The following is a 21558-nucleotide window of genomic DNA, read 5'->3' on the forward strand; positions in this document are numbered from 1 at the left end:
AGTCGCCTGTGGAGAGCCTTCCAATACTTTAGGGGCGGAGCATGGTGGTGCAAAGGCTTAGCTGAGTTTTTTCCCATGCATAAAGTTGTTCGACCCCTGTTGCAAAAAAGGACACACAGCCTTTTTTTCCATACACCCTGCGTTTGTCAATTATATAATGCATCTGGGGCAAGGGAGTTTCTGGTCAAGGGACCACCCAATTCGATTTCTGCAGACCGTCCCCTTTGTGAGTAACCACCATCATCGGTTCAGGCTCCCTCGTTGCTATATTAGAGTCCTGTGACTCAGCATCCCCTTTTTGTAAGTCCATAAAGGCAACAGTTGATACAGTTACCTCAACTGGGATGTCAAAAGAGGGCGGCTGGGGGTCAGGCAATCGGCCACTGTTAGACATCACTTCTGGTGTTGCTTCTGCTACGTCACTCCCACTATACTCACTAATTTCAGGAGTGCCATATTTAAAGATGCAAGTTTGTGAGTCTCCCTTGTTAACACGGCATTCATACGAAGACTCACCCTGCACTGCTGGCTCCATGCCGTGTGTCGGCTCACACTACACCTTGAAGAAGTCGGGCGAAGGAGCCACGGTGCACTGTCCCCAGTGGATCCTCCAACGACTCGGACTCCTTCAATGACTTCTTCAAAGGACTGCAGGACTGCACATCTCTGCTCAACTCCACGAATGCCAGGACACAGCAAACCCAATAGAAAGAACACTGCAGGACTGCACAACTCTGCTCAACTCTTTAGTACCTTTTAAGTACCTTTTAAGTAATAGATGTCCATGCAGTGTCGCTCAGCATCTGCCATTGTGACAACTTTACCTTTCAAAATGGCCTCTAGTAAACAATGAATTTGGTTCCCAGTAATTGCATGCCCTAAAAAATAATTGTTTACACCAAGGATATTATTATTTCTCCTAGTAAACAGCAGTCACAGCACGTTCTTGGACTGGTAAGATTATATCAACACATTGCCGTCCCAGAATATGTGGAGAAAGTGCTGGGTAATGGGAGAAAATCAAATTCCCAAACAATGTAATATCCAGCAGATATGACTGCAGACTTTTAAATCTACGTTGCTTGCATTTTCCAGCACGTTCAGTGGTATTTTAGGAGGTGTTTCTACACTTCACAAGACATTTTGTAAATTCTAATTTTTCTCATAGCATTTTCTGTGATATATCAACTCACATGCATGAGCATCTTTTGGATGGTCACATGTGATAAATAAATAAATAAAATGTGCTCGACTTCAGTTTCCATTGGCTATTTTCATGCAACTGATCAGCATCAGATATCATTTGATCTGAATTCTTAGAACAAACAGTGTGTAATGGATTCCTCCTACCTTCTGGCATATCGCTAAAGAAGCAGGCATTTTTTTGTAATTGCATACCGGTACTTTCAAATATTGCACAGTGAAACACCTTCCTGCTCACTGAGCTCTCACCAGCATTTTCTTGTTCTGCCAGTTATTTTTTGTATCTGGCCTATATTCTATCAAACACGCCTTTCTTGTGCTCTTATGGTAAGAGCACATTAAATTGTTGTTTTTTTTCTCCTGTGATTGCAAGGTGTTTCTAATCACTGTCTTCATTAGATTTTGAGTTTTGTACTAAAGCTTCCTTTTGTTGGCATTGACACAATAAATACCAATTAAAGTCTTTACCACTTGATCGTTTGGGCGACGATGACTGATCTATCTGCATCACACCTTCCATAACTTCAGTCAAACGGTTTTGCAGAGAACAGATCGTACAAATTAATCATTGAATGAATGAAGAACTGAAAGTGTAACAGTAGTGCTGTAATTGCATATCTGTACCACAAATATGAAAACATTTGAGACAACATTGGCCTCAGAGTATATGTTGCTATGACCTAATTTTAAACCTCAATATATCTTTTAAATGAGAACTTTCAAACCAAAAGCTGTCCATAAATAACAGAGATATGGAAGATTTAATGTACTGTGTTGGCGGCCATCTTAATTACATCATCAATACTATATGCAATGCAACATATAGTGACACCATGGAAATGATTTCTCTGTAGGTAGTTTCTGATGACATAAAACCAGCCCCACCTTTTCCACGCTAAAACGGCCAGAGAGGATGTTTTTCAACATATGCATCAGTACTAAAATCATTTTAGGTTCAGACTCTGCTGGAAGCTGGATACTGCTCTGTTCACTTTCGTCTTTGTTTGTTGTACCCACTGGATGGTTTGATTGATTGTTGATGAGATGTGATGTTTAGAAATCTGGCTTTGCAGTCCTCTCAGGGATGCATCCAGAAGCAACAATAGGTCTTGCAATGCAGGCAGCTTTTCTAGAAAATTGGCGAGTGTTTCAGAGAAGGAGCACGTAACTACTCCAGCTCAGCCACGCTGAATGGTGGTTCTTTCCGGTCTTGGTTACTTATTCTATTTTTTTAGCAACAGTGTCTGCAAGATAGGATGCCCTTCTGTTTACCCCTGTTGCCCCCTTCTCTTCTTTACATTAGGCATCTTCAGTCAGGATAATAAAAGGTTATCAGGAAGAGGTTGCAGATCAAACCCTTTTGTTTACTTTTAAAAGTGAAAAAGGCCTTGGAGATTGTGTTTCGGTGGCTGCCATGACCTTGAATACCATAGGGTATGGCCGTGCTGGCTGCTGAACTTTTTATATTTGAGTTATGTTTCATTTTATTTCATTCCTTTCAGCACGCTTAGGGGCACGGCGGGTGACTGGCCACACTGCATTGTTGACAAATTTTGTTTTATTTTCTGTTTGTTTTGCTGACCTCCTTTTAAGCCACCTGGCGGCGGAAGGTGCCTGGCTTCCTTGTTCAGACACGCTTTTGTGGTCTGTTTTCCCTTTCCATTCACTGGAGTGGGGGGGCTTTGGCACTGTTTGCTCTTTAAGCAGACTGCTCCTGCCTTCACTTGAATACCATAAGGTATGGCCGTGCTGGCTGCTGCACTTTTTATGTTTGAGTTATATTTCATTTTATTTCATTTCCTCTCAGCATGCTTAGTTGCACGGCGGGTGACTGGATGCTGTATTGTTGGAAGATTTAGGGCCTCATTACACGTAGTGCGGTAAACCATGGTGCTATTAGCACCATGGTTCATGCCGGTAATTTACCGGTACCGTCTTGGAGGAAAGGGGAATTACCGCCCTATTCCAAGGTTAGGAAGGCGGTAATTCCGCCTTCCTCCATTGCCCTTCCCCATTCCCATTTTTGCCCCATAGGACTCTATGGGAATGGGGAAGGCGCTAATTACGGTGCCGCAAATTGTGGTACCGTAATTAGGACCCTGGTCCCTTTGCGGGTTGGTTTTTAACGCCTGCAACAAGCAGGCGTTAAAGTCTCCAACCCGCAAAGGGACCTCGTAGTAAGGCGGTAAGGGTTAACGGTCACCGGTACCATTAACGGTGACCGTTAACCCTTACTGCCGTCCGTGTAATGAGGCCCTTATTTTTTATTTTCTGTTTGTTTTTTGCTGATATCCTTGTAAGCCACCTGCCGACTGGAAGGTGCCTGGCTTCCTTGTTCAGAGACGCTCCTACCGTCTGTTTTCCCTTTCCACTCACTGGAGTGGGAGGGCTTTGGCTACTGCCATAGGATGTGTATTCATTAGGGAGACGTCCACCGGAGAAGCAGCGATCAAGGGCCTTGCACGCCAAAGTCACGCCTAAGTGAAGCCCGTCTGTGCTTGTCCGTGCGCAGGCCATGTTATGGGGCCCTTGTCCCGTTATCACTAATTCCTCTAATTGAGCATGTGCCATCTCCCCTGCTGACTTATTTAGCTTGGCTCCAGCCATTACTATTTTTCCACCGGATTTTAAAGCAAATTCTTTGGTTTTAGACAATGCCCCCTTGGATGGCAGGGCCCGCAGTTCTTTGAACTGTTTTGTAGTGAACGCCCGCTCTTTGGTTGTGCACGCCCAACACTGTAACAGCCTTCTTGAGGATCATCATCCCAAACTCGTGTTTGTCTTCGAAACGTGGTTTCGGGAACATTCTGATCCGTCAGCAATTCAAAGTTTACCTCCTAACTATGAGATCCTGCGCCGTGATTGCGTAGCATCTGATCCTGGTGGGGGCCTTGCTGTTCTTTTTAATAGTAATTTTAAAGTTACCTCAATTCCAAATACTTATTAATTGAAAATTGAATGTATCCTTATGCGTATTTTAGTTTCTGGCACTCTTATGCTATTTGCTCTCTTGGTGTAACGCCCTCCCAGCTATGATCGCAGTTTCTGTCTTCAGTTTCCTGCGTTTGTAGCCGGCATACGGCAGACATAACATAACTTAATTGTTGTTGGAGATTTTAATCTCCCATCAAACAAGTTCAACCACCAATTGGTCGCTCATTTCTTGGCAAAGATGTTGGCGCTTGGCCTACCTCAACTGGTCACGTATCCTACACTTGTTATGGGCAATACTCTCTATTTTATCTTTTCCCCTTCAGCTATTGGCTCTGTTTTCTCTGCACTCCCTCTAATTTGGTCAGACCACATGCTGGTGCCCTTTTCAATGCAGCTTGAGGGTTCCTTTCTTCCTCCTCCCCGGCAGTATATCCAGAAAGGCTGTTGGCACACTGTAGCTCATCGGAATCTGAGCCTCTTAATATCCAATGGTTGTGCAAACTGTCAATCCTATCCCAGGCACTTAACGCAGCGTCAGATTCTCTTGCCCCTTTCAAGCGCTGCTTAATGAAGAATTGCCGTTCTGAACCGTGGTATACTGCTGAACTTAAAGATCTTAAACTCCAGCATAGACAGGCTGAGAGGAAGTGGAGAACTGGCTATTTATTAGCTGATAAAGTTCTCTTTCGTTTGGCAACTGGAAGATACCATAGTGCTGTTATAGTGGCCAAACAACAATTGTTTTGTGGAAAAATTGAGCAAGCTATCAACCAGCCTAAAGCTCTATTTGAGGCAGTTCAATCGCTGACTGCTCAGCCTAAGCCACAGCTCAGTCCCCCCCCCCCTTGCAGGAGCTTTGTGACTCCTTGTTTAAGTTATTTGACGATAAGATAGCTACCATTCATAGTGCGATTACTACTCCTCTCTCGCATTCCACCTTGCCCTATCCATCTGTGGGCAACTGTGTCTACTTTTCCCATTTTCACGGCCAGGACATTTTAGTCACTATCAAAGGGCTAAAATCGACGTCACCTTCTGACCCTCTCCCGCTTTCTATATTGAAAGATGTTTCAAGTGACATCATCCCGTGGTTGGTTAAGGCAGTCAACGATTCACTTTCTTAGGAGTTATCCCTGATGATCTAAAACACGCCCTTATAATCACCCTTCTTAAAAAAACGTCTTTGGATCCGCTGGTCCTTTCTAATGTTCACCCTATTTCCCTGCTCCCATTTCTTATGAAACTACTGGTTCCATGTGTTAATAGCCCCGCAAAAATATCACGATACAAATATATTGCCACATTTTTGTGGCAATATTGACCCATGGACCCTGCAGGGGACACCCCTGCAACACCCACATTATTTTAAATTGTGCGGGGGACACCCCTGCTACCCCCGCACCCACAAATTATCCCCCCAAAAATATTGCCTATGGCAAAACAAACGGCCATATGTACGGTGATATTTTTGGTGGGGATATTTTGTAGGAAACTTCTCGGTCTCTGGCTTCTCCTCTTCCAGGCTCTTTCCTTGTACTATCTTGCTTCTTTGACCCCTTTCAATCGGGTTTTCAGCCCGGGCCGAGGTACTGAATCTGGCTTAGTGTCAGGAGTTTTTTTTTTATTACTTAAACCCAAAGTGTTGACTTTTAACACAAGTTACAAACTTTCACTTTAAAAAAAAGAATATGAAAGAGAAATAAAAACATTAATCATCAATCATAAAACAGTCAAATAATACATAATCTAGCATGATTTCACATCTTCCCATATTAAATCATAGCTGTTCACATAAGAACGCAACTCCATGATCACCTCATCATCCTAATAAAACGCAGCTAGCTGAGCACATTCCGGCTAGCTGTTCGCATAGGCGTCCGTCAGGCCTAACGCAGCCAGAACCCAGTCTAGGTGTCTACCCACCAGACTGAACACATCCAACTGATTTCCTCAGCACCACACCTATCGCTAGGAAGCATCTATCATCCAACAACTACACCAGCTGCACACATATCCGGTGCACCCACGCACCGTACAACACTCTCTCTCTCTACTGACTTGAACTACGGTTCCCGAGGGCGTTCAACCTACCAGCGCTTTGAGATCATACCAATGATACATAAGGCGCTATACAAATGCCAAGTAACATAACCAGCGAACATCGTGGACAAATCTCTGAGGTCTAGCCATTCTCAGATCCCACGTACCAGGACAATTAGATATCAAATGCTTAATTGACTGGCGTTCTTTCTCATTGCATTTGTCGCATATCTCATTGGTACCCCCCTCTTTATCCCTTATGGTCTTAATCTCGAGGGTTAGGAGCGAGTGTAATCTAAACCTCAAGAAGAGCGCTCTTGCCAGTGGGTCTGACGATTTATTTAGATAAGAATGCAAAACCGACCTTTGTTTGGCCATCACTGAAAATGATGCTGATAGCTTAGCCTTCCTCATTTCCTCCCCTGTCCCTATCCAATCCCATCATATCAGACGTCACTTTAGAAGGGCTCTGGAGAAGGAAGTCAGTTGTACAATCAGCAAAAGCTAATATATCACAGCATTTCATTTTCAACTTTGCAAGAAACCCATTATCTGCGCACTGCATTGAGAGCGCCACATCCTCATAAGAGAATCCTTAGGGGGGGTCTAAAATTAACCGATACATGGAAATCCACTTCCACTCCAACCAAGAGCTTAAGGAAGAGAGGCCCAATTCATATCTAAGGCAAACTATTGGAACACAATTAGGTAGGTTCAGAGTTTTCTTCCATAGTTTTGCCTCTATTAAGTCCCATTCTACATCCATCATATATTGGGTTTGAGTCTAGTCCAAAAAGAATAATTGGGACCACCCTACCTATATAGAACTTTACCAGCGGGAGTTTGGAAAATGTCCAGAATCTAGATCTGATCCTTTTCATTTGAGAACCCTTTTGATCGATGGCATGAAAAAAAAGGCTTTTTGTTGGAAAGGATTTAATTGTAGCTCCCAGGTATGTTAACTCAGATACAATTTATATTGGAAGATGAGTTAATACCAAATTGTAGGTCTTAACTCTCTTATTTGGATGTTTAAATATCAATATCTTGGACTTTTTAGGGTTAATAATTAAATTGTTGTTACAAGCATAATCCTCTAGTGCGGACAGCAAACGTTGCAAGCCAATCTGTGAATGATCTAGGATCACAACGGTGTCAGCATATGCCAACCAATTAATTTTAGTATTTCCAATTCGTGGTGTTATTAAACCCATTTCGTACAGCCATCGATACAAATCGGCCATAAAAAGAATTAATCAAGCAGCCCTGACACACTCCTCTATTGATCTTGATGGGATCCGACAGTAACCCTGATCTAGTTACTCTAACTCGCATTGTTGTATTCAGGCAAAGTTCCATTAGGATGGAAAGTAGATTAGGAGGGACCCCTAGGTGTCCAATTTCTTCCACAGGAGATTCCTGTTAATAGTGTCGAACGCCTGGGACAGGTCAATCCAAGCCCCAAAAAGAGGGTCAGCACCCTTCTGGAAAGAGTCTGCACCTAAACAACTCAGTACTAAGCCATTCAACGATGTGGATAGGCCATTCCTAAAGCCCGTTTGTTGCTTAGGAAGTCTCCATCTCCCTCAGTATTAAACCCACAAAGATTTTAATGTCCATCCAGGAGAGAGATCGGACGATAGTTTGATGCCAATAGCCAATCCCCTTTTTGTCAGTAGTTGATGACTTGACGCGGTTAGTGGACGGGGGGGGTGGATTCCCTTATTCTATTAGATCTTTTGGCAGCATTTGACACTGTGGACCACCCCAACGTGGTCTCCTGCCACTCTTCCGCTGGCCTATCTGGTCAGGTCTTGACCTGTTTTGCTTCTTTTTTGGCAGGACGCTCACAATCTGTCTCTCTGCCATCTTTTCAGTCCCAACCTGTACCTCTGCTATGTGCAGTCCCTCAGGGCTCCTTGTTGTCTCCCACTATGACACACAGATTATTCTGCGGCTCGATCTGTGTCAGCCTGATACAGCTGTTCGGCTGAGGAGCTGCCTGGAGGCCGTGAGTGGATGGATGGCCTAAGGAACTGGCCTAAGTTGAACGGGGAGAAGACAGAGGTGCTGGTGGTTGGTACCGCTAATCCTTCTTTGTTCTGGACCCCAGAGTTCTGGCCCGCTAGTTCGGGCCCTTTTATAACACAGAATGTGGATTGGAGTAAGCAGCCAGCCTTCCAGAGCACTACACTGCATTCCCTCCAGTTTCTGTCAGGGCTGGCCCAGGCATTGTGTCACACAAGCAAAACCAGACACCCACAACACAGAATACATATTTCCTACTCAATCCATTCATACAGGTCACATCCCAGGGGTGTACCCACAACACACATTACCTGGGAAGGCTCCAGCCAATCTGGCAGGCTGCAGCCTCAGAGCCATATACGGTCCTTCCACCAAACAGCCATTCAGGGGGAAGGGGGCAGAGTCAGGGCTTCCCAGGACTTTGGGAAACAAGGCGTAAAGACATCAGTAACCAAGAGGCTACAGTGCCCATCTTGTCTTTGTTCAGGAATAGATTGATTGTTATGGCAGGGCATGGGTGTCCCAAAAATAGATGATACTCAGAGCCACTGTCAAGTCAGCATGTAGCTGCCATTATACCATCCACTTCTCTTTGGGCAACATACAGGTGTCCAAAAACACATTCAAGGGGTACAAGAGTTTACCCCCACGTATGGGTGCCAGAAGGGTATCCCATGGGGGTGGTTCACCATAAGGAAAAATGAAGAGTTGTACTGCCAGAGGTCGAGGCGCGACCTCAGTGGCAGAAAACATACAGAAAGCACACAGAGAGATGTTGTCGGACAAGGACTAAGAGGCCCTTTCCCTCCAAAAGGGATTTCCAGCAATACACAGAGAGACAGTGACAGATTTTGGTAGATAGGTAAGTGGAGAGTTCAGGAAAGGAGAAAAAGACTTGCATGTCGTCTGTGCCAACGGTGATGCAAAAAGATTAATGCGCATAAGGTGTTTAGAAATGCAGATGGTTAAGGACTGTATTTGGAGCCAATGGCGTTGTTGGGGCTGGAAAAGATCTGGTGCTAAGCTAATGTCAGGACTGTCGGGGCTCAGGGCTAGCTGGCATTTTGGTTGTAGCCCCTGATCTTCTATCCGGGACTACAACCAAAAACCTGAGTCTATAGCCCCATCAGCTCCGCCTAGCAACGTCTCTGTTTGGAACGATCTCTGTATCAATTCCTAAGCATTTTCGGCCCACACATCATTCCTCCACCAGCATGGCCCCCAGAGAGGCACTCGTGGGAAGAAATGATCCCAAACCACCCGACAATGAAGAATCGTATGACAGGTGATGCTGCTGTAAATGAAAGAAGGCATACTAGAAACACCCTATAAAGTGTTTGGAGAGAATAAGATACACCAACAATAGAAGTTGTAGACAATATTCTAATCACGGCACAGAAGCCTTCAGGGAAACTAAGGGCCTCATTATGAGTGTGGCGGTCCGGAAATAAAGGTTCTGGTAGCAACGTACTGGCACCGTTTCTGGACTGCCACACTCTGACTCTGCGGCGGGGGGCCGTTACGCCCGGCAGGTCTGACCTGCTGGGCGCAACGGCCCTGGACAGCAGAGTTTTCACGGAAGCGCTGGCACCATTAAAAAAAGGTGCCGGTGCTTCCATGAACCCATTCCCAATTCTGCCACCTGATATCTGGGGCCGCCGGGTGGCACTGGGATATTAGGCAGTGGATTTGGAGTTACGAGGACAGCGGCAACCCACTGGTAGCACCGGTGGCTTACTGCCATCCTCATGATGAGGCCTTAAGTCTCACATATCAACCGCACCTATGGAAGATGATTGATAGGAAAAGATCCATGATAACTGCATCCAATGGCGGACAAGAAATCGCTCCAAACACAAGCTTTTTAAGAATATCCATAAACCACCTTGTCAGGAACACAACAGTGATAACGATCCAGAAAGGACAATGTCCAAGATGAATTGGAGGACTTCTCTCTCCAAGAACATGAAATTTACAATGCAGGATTACCAGCTGAAGGGACAAAAGGTCGGTGCCCAAAAGGCAGTGAAATGCCAGTGATCACAAATCCAGAGTTGTCCTGTTCAAGAAGCGCACAACCTGAGCATTTGGGTGAATATATTATATATAATTGATTGGTGATTGGTAATTTAATAAAAACCAACCGTGAAAAAGTGTTTATTTTGTTATGTTTTATAGCTTACCATAAGGAAGGGATGTTGTGTGGTGTGAGGCTTTAATGGTTATGTGGCCATAGGACTCACCTCGCTGGGGGAACAAAAGAGGGGTGGAGGTCTAGACTCGGCCGGTGCGTGTGGGTCTCTGTTTGCTTTATTGCTGTGGCACGTACCAAACTCCTGCTGTCCTGAGATTCTGCAAGCTCACAATTGTTTAACATTGGTGAAAAGTACCACCTGTATGGTGCTCTAACTCACTCAGACCACACTAGCCTGTTCGACCAGCTGTTTGGGCAACGCAATGTGCATTATTCCAATCTATGGCTGCAACTCTTAATAGTCTGGTCTTCCCTGCGTCGGTCATCTGGCTGCGCTGCCTTTTGTGTAGTTGCCAGATTTCCCTTGCGTGCCACCCAGACAAGGCTTTACTAATGCTGGCCTTTCCTTGATCATTGGTATCTAGACCCGTTTCTTGGCCCAGGCGGAGCAGGCGATTGCCCTGGGCGCAGAGCTAAATAGCTCAGGAGGTGGGCACAATAAGGGGCCATCCAGAAAGCTGCTTCTGAGTTTGGAATATGCAAACAATGGAATGCATATTCCAAACGCAGCGTGTGAGATGCTCTGGAGTGACAAACCCTGTGCCCCTCATTCTTTGTGTTGACAGCCTTTCAAGTGGGGCAATTTATAAGTGATGGCTCACTTATCAAGCCATTGTTTTTGTACTTAACATTTCAGTGTTAAGAACTAAACATGGGGCATTTTTATTCACCAGGCCAGCACAATTATCAGTTAGCTGACCACACCTATGCATTTATCAGAGAATTAAAATTCCACACAAAAAAAGTTTTAAAATATTTTCTTTATTTTCATGTCTCTATTTGAAACACCAAAACTTTTATATTACTATTAACTGACATATGGCACATCCTTGGGTAGGTTAACTGTCATTTTCTTGCTTAAGTATTCTAGTGGCTGCTTTGGGACATGGCCTAAATTAAATGCGTGCGCTCAGCATCAAAGATATTTTAATTTTCTAAACCAGCCAGCCACTGCCTAGCGCGCACACAAGGTGGCAACACAATGTCACTTGGCACCTTGATTTGGAAAGTAGAGTTCATTGTGGGTCGTCACCATGCAGACAGTAGTCCATGGCAAATCAATGCAGTGATATGTGTGCTGCAATATTTTGTGCGCTGCACAAGCCACCACCCTGTTGGTTAATGGCATCCATGTGTTTTCGTCTGATGTGTCCAAAGTCCATACAATAGCATACTGGAACGTTTTGTGTATGTGGCACTGACGAGCATTCCATATTGTGCCCACACTTAAACGCATGAAGCAATCAAAGCAATTGCCTCAAATTGTATATCCACTAAGACAAACGCCCTTTCTACACTGCCACACCATGATTTTCACTAGCTGCAGACCAGCACTATTAAGAGATGCTAATGCCAGCTCTGTAGATGAAGCATGGGCCTGCTAGTTTTTGCAGAAATAACCTCCGAGGCGTGCGTAATAGTGAGGCGGTAGTGGCTGAGGAACTGGGGACTCTTTACAATTCATTAAAAGCCGGTTTTCCTCATCAGCTAATTACTTGTAAGGCTAAAGTTTGTAAGAGGTACAATCTTTTCTGTGTAGCCTTTCAATTCAGTTTTTATTGGGTCTCGCTTCTACGGTATCCTGTCCTGTCTATACATATAATTCCCAAACAATGTTCCTGTATTGGGGGTTGGGCATGCTCACACTTAGACCCAGCCCTTCCTCATCTGAAATTCTTCAGAAACAAGAAGAAAAAGAGCTCTTGTACCGCATTTGAGTGTCTGATATTGCAGCCATTTTATACTTGCATCCAAAAACTTAAGCTGTATGTGTGTATGTATGTTTCATGGTTACAAACATTTTAATGTTGGGGTGAGTGTTGTGAACAGTGATGTGAGCACCGAGCCATGCATCTGTTATGAATTTAGAGATTCACACATACAATCCTTTTATCACAGACATGTTTATCCAATATAAAGATCTCTGACCACTGTTATAGCCCTGAAAGGCTCTGTGATTTAATGCAAAGCATACAGGAACCCTCACTGCTGCCATGTGTCCCCTATGCCACCCTCAGAGGTATTTTGAAAGAGTAGAATAAGAGTGTACCAAACTGTCCATCTTGGAATAATAACCTTTCATCAGAAAATAATTCATATGGTTAGTCTAGTATTGCCACTTGCGAAATACAAGTGAGGTTGTACGAACAGAACTCCTGCAACACAGGGGCAGGCCAATGGGCCCTCAGACCCTGGTGGGCTATTTACACTGCAGCATGCCAGTACAGACAGTTTAAAACTGCATTCAGGCTAGGCTTTCCCTAAGAGCAGGTGACAGAAAAACCATTTATTTGGAGCAACAGCTGTGTTTTCACATTAGATTTTTAGAATTATTCTGTAAAGTACTTGAATTATAATTTAATGAAACCAGCTTCATTTATATATCGATTATTTACTCATATTGAGGAGTTTTTTTTCCGCACAACACAGAAGTGTAGTTTGGGAGTGACTAGTGCCAGTGGGGGAGGGCAGGTTGGCGTATTCTGATGTTTCACCATTGGTACCGAGTTGGCTATAAACTGCCCAGGGGCCCACCCAGAAAGCTGACTGATCTTACTGGACAAAGGATTAAGCAGCCTGCTGTGCCGGTTGGTGCTCCTCTGCAATGTGCGGCTGGCTGCTCTATGCCGACATGTGGATGACTGTGATGCGTTGGAATATGCAAAAAGAGGAATGCATATTCCAAACGCAGCGTGTGAGATGTTCTGGAGTCACACACCTTATGCCACTAATTCTTTGTGTTGACAGCATTTCAAATGGTGCAATTCATAAGTGATGGCTTATTTAACAAGCCATTGTTTTTGCACAGTATGTGCTTAACATTTCAGCGTTAAGAACATTGAACATGGGGCATTTTTATTCACCAGGCCAGCACAAGTATCAGTTAGCTGACCACACCTATGCCTTCATCAAAGAGAATTAAAATGAGGGACGCTTTTGAGCGCTGACAAGATGGCCCCGTGAACATACGGCTCTGCAGCCTGCAGCCCTTCAGTGAATATATATCTTTCCCTGGCACAGAAGTACACCGGAATGGTCTCTGTAGCTGCTTAGGCAGTGCTGCTGGTGGGCACCCGTACTGGATCTGTGTCGTCTCCTGAATTGTGGATACTTCGCAGTGGTCCGCCCACACCTTCTGTGTGGGCCGAGCCGTGTGTATTGCGGCCTGTACTAGACAGTTGTTTGCCATCTGAGTGAGGGCCAGCGCTGGCCGTGGCGGTTGCCTAGGAATCCCTTGGTGCACCAGACCCTGACCTCCATGCCGTGGCCCCGGACCGACTTATCATTGTGAGACCCCCGCGGTGTCCCCCCGCGCTCCCCTCCTTCTGCGCTGCGGGGCAACACTCCAATTATTCTTGGACTTCGGATGATCGTTGGACGTGGGGCTGCCAGCCCTCCGTTCTGCACACCACATATACTGCCGTGGCCCTGTGGCACCCTCCCGGGCTGCTAGCTAGTGGTGGCTCTGGTCAGCGGGAGAGTGCACCTGCGGTGGCGCAGATGATGTGGCTCGGCTCCTGCGTGCAGAGGCGGAACGAGAAACTAGTGAGACAGTGTTTGGGGCGGAGGACGGTTTAGTCACGCAGATTGTGGAGGTGAGCACCCAGCGGTGCACACGAAATACAGCCGAGCCCCTACCTGACTCTCCCTGCAACAGCTCCTGTGCTACATTCTCCCTGAGACCCGAGGTGGACACCGGGTGGGACTGCTGCCAGCTGCACCCTGTATGGCTGGCGTGCTGTGAGGGGGTCTCCCCGACTGATACATTCTGCTGCTACTTTTCCCACACTGGCATGCCTGAATCGTGATCCCGGACCGGCGCCAGTGATTGGGGAACCCTTGTTTGGTCACACGCCTCAACTGCTGGTGGGACCGGCTGACGGCCGCAGAGGAGAAAGTCTTCTGCCGTGGGGCACACAGAGACTACCCCTATGGCGACAGGCCCCGGACGGATTGGCCCTGTGGTGTGCTAGGTGACTCTGTGTGACTGCGGGCTAGCCAGCCCTGCTTGGAGTTAGATGGGGCTGCAACAGTTGGAGCCAAAGCTCTTGGCTTGTTACACGGCCTCCCAGCTCTGGGCTCCATAATAGGGAGGGCTATGAGCTGCTGCTCTAATCATTAAATATTGGTCAATGATCTGCAGGCCATATTACCATAGTCCTGGTTCAAGTGCACACGTTTACCTCCAAGGACACTGACTCTACACAATGTGGTTCATATTACCCTTTATCATTGATAAACAGTGACGTTAAAATATTTGCCAAGGTGCTAGCCCTCCGACAGGCCCCGTATATGGTACACTTGATACACGCCGACCAGTCTGGTTTTGTGCCTGGCCGCTCCACGGCCCGCAACCTATGACGCTTATTCAACGTCCTTTCCCAGGTCGATCCCGGGGGTAGCGCTATAGCAGCCATGCTAGATGTGCAGAAAACGTTCGATTCTGTGTCCTGGCGCTTCCTATGGGCGGTATTATAGAGGTGTAATTTTGGTCCCCGCTTTGTGTCCTGGATAAACTTGCGATATGCCAAACCTGTCGCCACTGTACGCACTAATGGTCTGCTGTCACCCCCTTTTGATATTAGTAGAGGGACCAGACAAGGATGCCCTCAGTCTCCACTTATTTTTGCGATTGTCATGAAACCCTTTGCTGATTTGATACCCTATAAACATTTGCATAGAGGGATGAGGCTATCTGGGCCACCCGAGATTGTTTCTCTTTATGCAGATGATGCGTTATTGAATATAAGGAATCCCGAGCGTAATCGTGTACGTGTTATGCGTGATGTCGCCCACTATGGGTCTCTTTCAGACCTTCGGGTGAACTGGACCAAATCCAAGCTGTTTCCCCTAACCGAATCCACTGTTAATTCGGCAGACCTCATGGGATTCATGTGGGCACCAGAAGAGATAAAGTACCTGGGAGTTATAGTCACTAGGTGCCAGGACTCCCTTTAAGAGCGCAACTATGGGAATTATTTGCAACATTTTGTCTCAGTCTCAAGCTGCTTACCTGGGCTAAGCTGCCCATCACTCTCGCTGGCAAAGTATCTCTGCTCAAGATGGTGGTGTTGCCCCAACTGCTCTATCGTTTCCTAAATATCCCACTGTGGCCTGGCGCAGCACTGTTTATTAGACTCTGCTTCTTATGGCATTCTGGAGTGGTTAGGCTGAAGTGGTCCACCCTGGTTAGAACACCATGACAAGGTGGTTTGGCGGGTCCCGACTTTGAGCTGTAGTGGCACGCAGCGCAGGCGCACTATGCAGCATATTGTACAGCTGAGGGCCCACCATCCACTCATGTGAGAATTAAGCACCTAGCGGCAGGATCTAGGGAGATCCCTCTTCCTGCCCTCTCTGGGTGGGGACTCCGGTGTATCAGGCCCGGCGTACATCACTGCTCTGGCCTGGAACAAAATAAAGAGACTGACTGGTAATCCCCATCCATTTCTTCCAAGACTTGCTGCTCTGGAACTTTGTCCCTGAATTTCTTCGAATAAGTAAGGCTGCCCTTGCCAGATGGTCAGCGATAGGCTATTCCACCTTGGGAGACATGTACGAGCGGGCCACACTGGTTGGTTGGGCAGATTTGCGTGGACGACTGGGGGGGCTCCCTTTGGGATAGCTGCAATACGCTTGTCTGCGGCATGCGATTAAGAAGCGATGGTCTGAATTCCCCTCACAGTCCCCAGACGATCCACTGTTGGCAACTGTGTCGTGCGCTGTTGGTCATTCCGGCATAGTATCTAGACTGTATCAAATACTTCAAGAGCAATGTAATAAGCCTGTAACTAAACTCTGCGAGACTTGGAGCAGGGATCCCGAAATCGAGATAGCAGAGGAGGAATGGGATGACCTCCGGGGTTGCGCGTGCAGCGTCCCTGAATGCCAAGTTCCGACTGATTCATTTTAAGGACTGCACGGGTATCACTATGCTCCTGCCGGATTGAACATCATCTCTCGGGATCATTCTCCTCTCTGCCTCAGATGCCATGCTGAAAATGCAGGGTACCTTCATATGGTCCTGGGTAGCCCTAAACTGTCTGACTATTGGGTTAAAGTTTGCACAGCCATATCAGTGATGCTTGTGCGTACTGTCGAGTCTTCCCTATGAATTGTCTGTTCCACAAGTACATATCAATCCGGGGGGGGCAACCACAGGCTGGCTAGTCTGGCTAGTCTTTGTATGCTGTTAGCAATGCAATGTATTCTATTGTTATGGCTCCGGTCTGCTATACCCACTATTGATCAGTAGCTTTGTGCTGTCACCTGGGCGGCAGACACAGAGGAGCGCTGGATCTCAATGCAGCCATATAATTGCAGACCCTGAGATATATGGCCTCCATTTCGGATGCATTTACATGCTTTAGCTGACCTGGATGGGGAAGAAGCAGACGTGTCATCGCCAACTGGTCTCGCTGACTCGCCAGTAATAGTATAAACCGGGTTGGACCCCCGAACTGATGTTGTGCTCAATGATGCTGTTGTGATGTGACATGTAGCATGCAAATGTACAACCTGTATTACTGCATGTATTGATGTTTCTGATTGTCCCTGATGCCTCGTCAAGCAAATATAAATAAAGGTTTAAAAATAAAAAAAGAATTAAAATGCCACACAGAAAAAGTTTCAAACTGTTTTCCTTACTTTCAAGTCTCTTTATTTGAAACACCAAAACCTTTTTTTTTTATATATTACTATTAAGTTACATATAGGGCGCATCCCTGGGAAGGTTGTCATTTTCTTGCTTAATTATTCTAGTGGCTGCTTTGGGGCAAGGATTAAATGAGTGCGCTGAGCATCAAAGGTCTTTTAATATTCTGAACTAGCCAGTCACTGCCTAGCACGCACACCAGATGGCAACACAATGGGGCTCATTCCGAGTTGGGCGGTAGCCATGGTGCTATTAGCACCATGGCTGCCTCCCAAACCGGGTCCGGGTCCGGTCTGGTTGAATGGGGACTTAACGGGTAATTCCGACCCTGGAGGACCCGGTAAGTCAACCAACCATTCCCCATTCCCATTTGAGCCCCCAAACTTTTCTTCCAGGGTATGGGTTGCTGGGAGTACTGGTGAAGGCAGATCCAAAGGGCCCAGCTCATCAAGGGAGGGAACAGTGACGAAAAACTGGACTCAGGCCTCAATGGGAATGGGGAAGGAACTAATAACGGGCCCGTGAATAGCAGGCCCGTTATTAGCGCCCTGGTCCCTTAGCGGGACCTGTAAAGGACGTGTGGACTGGCGACACGTTCTTTGCGGCTCCCGCTAAGGTACCTCGGGATTGCGTGGTAAGGGTTTAACGGCACCGGTCTCCTTACCGGTGACCGTTAACCCTTACCGCCCAACTTGGAATGACGCCCAATCTCACTTGGCACCTTGATTAGGAAAGTGGAGGACATTGTGTGTCACCATGCAAACAGTAGTCCATAGCAAATCAATGCAGTGATGTGTGCAGCAATGTTGTGTGCGCTGCACAAGCCACCACCCTGTTGGTTAATGGCATTTATGCGTTTTTGTCTGATGTGATCAAAGTCCATACAATAGCATACTGAAACGTTTTGTGTATGTGGCTCTGACAAGCATGCCATGCTGTGCCCACACTTAAAAGCATGAAGCAATCAAAGAAATGGCTTTAAATTGTACATCCACTCGGCCAAACACCCTTTCTACTCTGCCACACAATGGGCCTCATTACGACCCAGGCGGTAAGTTACCGCCTGGGCCGTGACTTTACCACCATGGCGTAAACTACGTTTACGCCATGGTGGTTGGCGGACTTACCGCCCCATTCCGACCTTGGCGGGGCGGTAAGTCCCCAATCCCCATTTACCCTTCCCCATTCCCATTTTTGCCCCATAGGGCATAATGGGAGTGGGGAAGGCGTTAATTACGCCACCGTAAATTACGGTGGCGTAATTAACTCCATGGTCCCTTAGTGCCATGGATTTTAACACCTGCTAAAAGCAGGTGTTAAGTCCGGCATGGCGCTAAGGGACCTCGTACTCAGGCGGTAAGGGTCGGCGCTGTTTACGCCGCCGTAAAACCCTTACCGCCTGGGTCGTAATGAGGCCCAATGATTTTCACTAACTGCAAGTCAGCACTAATAAGAGATGCTAATGTCAGCTCTGTTAGATAAAGCATGGGCCTGCTAGTTTTTGCAGAAATAACCCCTGAGGCCTGCGTAATAGTGAGGAAGTAGTGGCTGAGGAACTGTGGACCCTTTACCATGCATTAGAAGCTAGTTTTCATTCAAACACTTCATCAGCTAATTACTTGTAAGGCTAAAGTTTGTAAGGAGTACAATACTTTCTGTGTAGCCTTTCAGTGTCTTATTTATTGAGTCTCTCTTCTATGGTATCCTGTCCCGTCTATAGATATAATTCCCAAACGATGTTTCCGTATTGTGGGTTGGGCATGCTCACACTGACAGGTTCATGTAAAGGGAATATCCTTCTAACTAAATAGAAATGTTGGTCATACTCCTGAACACAGAATCTATGCTTTGCTTTGAATGAGGACAATCCTAGTGTTCAACAATGTCTATTTTTCTTTGATCCATACACCATGGCAATAGGTTGCACAATGAGTTTGTCTTGCCTGAAGATGTTTATGTGATTTTCTTTTAACTACATGTAAATAAACACATGTCCCCTGATTGAAAAGGGTGCACAACAATGGACATGATTTGATCTGTTTTCTGTTTCTTAGAAAAATGCGAGTCCATGTTCAAGCTCTTGCAAGTTTGGAATAGGGTGACTACTTTGAAACACCACCGAGGTTCCCTTTAAATATAACATTCTATCATTTGAGAATTGGCCAAATTTGAACGGCGGTAACCACCCCCCTTGTTATACACACATGCTCACACTGAGACCCAGCCCTTCCTCATCTGAAATTCTTCAGAAACAAGAAGCGAAAGAGCTCTTGTACCGCATTTGAGTGAATGATGTTGCAGCCATTTTATACTCGCATCCAAAAACTTAAGCTGTCCAAATCAGTATTTATGTTTTATGGTTACAAGCATTTTAATGTTGGGGTGAGTGTTGTGAACAGTCATGTGAGCACCAAGCCATGCATCTGTTATGAATTTAGAGATTCACACATACAATCCTTTTGTCACAGACTTGTTTATCCAATACAGAGATCTCTGATCACTGTTATAATCCTGAAAGCAGAGTTAATGCAAAGCATACAGGAACCCTCACTGGTGCCATTTGTCCCCATATGCCACTCTCAGGGGTATTTTGAAAGAGTAGAATAAGAGTGTACCAAACTGTCCATCTTGGAATGATAACCTTGCATCAGAAAATAATTCATATGGTTAGTCTTGTATTGCCCCTTGCGAAATACAAGTACGGTGGTACGAACAGAACTCCTGTAACACAGGGACAGTGGTCAGTGGGCCCTCAGAACCGGGTAGGCTGGTCACACCACAGTGTGCCAGTATGGACCGTTTGAAACTGCATTCAGGCAAGGCTTTCACTAAGAGCAGGTGACAGAGAATGCATTTACTTGGACAACAACAGCTGGGTTCACATTAGAATTATTCTGTAAAGTACTTGCATTACAATGTAATAAAACCAGCTTCATTTATATAGCAATTCTGTGTTCCTATTGAGGAGGGATTTCGTCCACGACACATAGGTGTAGTTTGGGAGTGACGTGTGCCAGTCGGGGACGGGGGTGCATTTTGGTGTTTCGCCTTGGGCACCAAGTTGGCTAGAAACTGTCAGGTTGGTTTCAAATGCTGAAATCCAACGTATTCGGTTGAGGTTATCCAACACTAAAAGGCATACAGTATGCATTATTTCAATCAGTGACAGTACAAGACACCCATGTGGTGTGTCCTGTTGACAAGAAATCGTCAGGTCGCCTTCATGTCGTTGGTACGCAGTGGCTGTGTTGTGTAAGGTGACATGTTGATGCGCCGAAAAGCGAGAGCCAGGGCCTACAGGGTGGAGCGCACAACCACCGACCGAACACTCCCGAGGCACTGTCAGAAAAGGCACATGGCGTGCACAAAAAGTGACAAGTCTCACCACTTCTTTACCCATCGTTTTTATCTGTCAGGTCCAGCTACAAAGCCGTTCCTGTCTCGGCCAAACTTTCTCAGGAGGAAAGGGCGAAAGAGCGCCCCGCTAATGACGCAGAAGAAGCTGCAGGCCCGAGATAAAGCTGACGGGGTTATCTGGCCAAAATACTATTTTCCCGTACTTCATTTGCTGCTTAGAAGAAAAGGATGTTATTGTGTATTTCTATTTTAATAAACACAGTGTTGGTGGGATTATTTCTACACCCCTCCCATAACCAACCAAACGCGTTTCCAGTAATGCTGCTGTCAAAGAATAAAGGGAGCACACCTTTAGCACCCAAACGCGTGCTGAAATATGCCTAACAGAGTATAATCAGACATGTGCTTGTTCTTGTGGCACGTGTCTCGCCTGTGGCCCTACGCACCTGTGTTCGAATCTCGGCTTCGCCCTACGGCGGGTGCAGGGCTCACTGCTCAGTGGGTGAAGGACATGGCACAGGGGATTTGAGGGACGGGAGACGCTTCTTTCTCTTACCTTGCGGGCCCCGTTGCACTGGAGCAGGACGGCGCTGTTGTTGGCATCAACGTCGACGGTGGGGCTGCCAGGCACACTGGGCGCTTCCACGGTGCCCTGCTCCTCTGCCATGGCATGGGATTCTCTGCGGGGCACACACAGCTGCCTGACTCTACAATCACTGGACAGCCGTGGGTCACACTGGCACAGGGCGGAGTCACACGCTCCCTGTTGCTGCTCACACCCTCTTTAGTGAGGGCATCCCTCGCTCCCTGCACGTGTCAGCTCGGTGTAAAATACAAATCGCTTTGACGAGCTGTTAGTGTTCCAGAGCTTTCCTCCGGAAATAGCATACTAAGTACTTACTTTGAATAAAAATGCACATTTTGAAAGCACCACACCACCTTTTTCGGTGGTATTCAGCCCCGCTTGAGTGAAAACATTGTTAACGAACCCATCCCGTCCCCTTTATGGGTACACATATTGTTACAATGAATTCACTATTTGTCATTGAAAAAAGGCTGATCCACAACAGTGTGGGAAAGTGCCAGT

General features: G+C 46.3%; 1 protein-coding gene across 1 annotated transcript in view; it reads right to left on the minus strand.

The window, feature by feature from the left end:
• MFSD2B (MFSD2 lysolipid transporter B, sphingolipid) overlaps positions 1-21194 on the minus strand; it is a 599687-nt gene extending 578493 nt beyond the window's left edge. Inside the window, exon 1 of the mRNA XM_069605873.1 lies at positions 21028-21194. Coding sequence (XP_069461974.1) covers positions 21028-21138 — 111 coding nt within the window. The 5' untranslated portion in view covers positions 21139-21194. The remainder of the gene's footprint in view (positions 1-21027) is intronic.
• Between the last annotated feature and the right edge of the window lie 364 nt (positions 21195-21558).

Source organism: Ambystoma mexicanum, chromosome 4p (genome assembly GCF_040938575.1).
Source record: "Ambystoma mexicanum isolate Mex_15411 chromosome 4p, UKY_AmexF1_1, whole genome shotgun sequence".
Lineage (NCBI taxonomy): Eukaryota > Metazoa > Chordata > Amphibia > Caudata > Ambystomatidae > Ambystoma > Ambystoma mexicanum.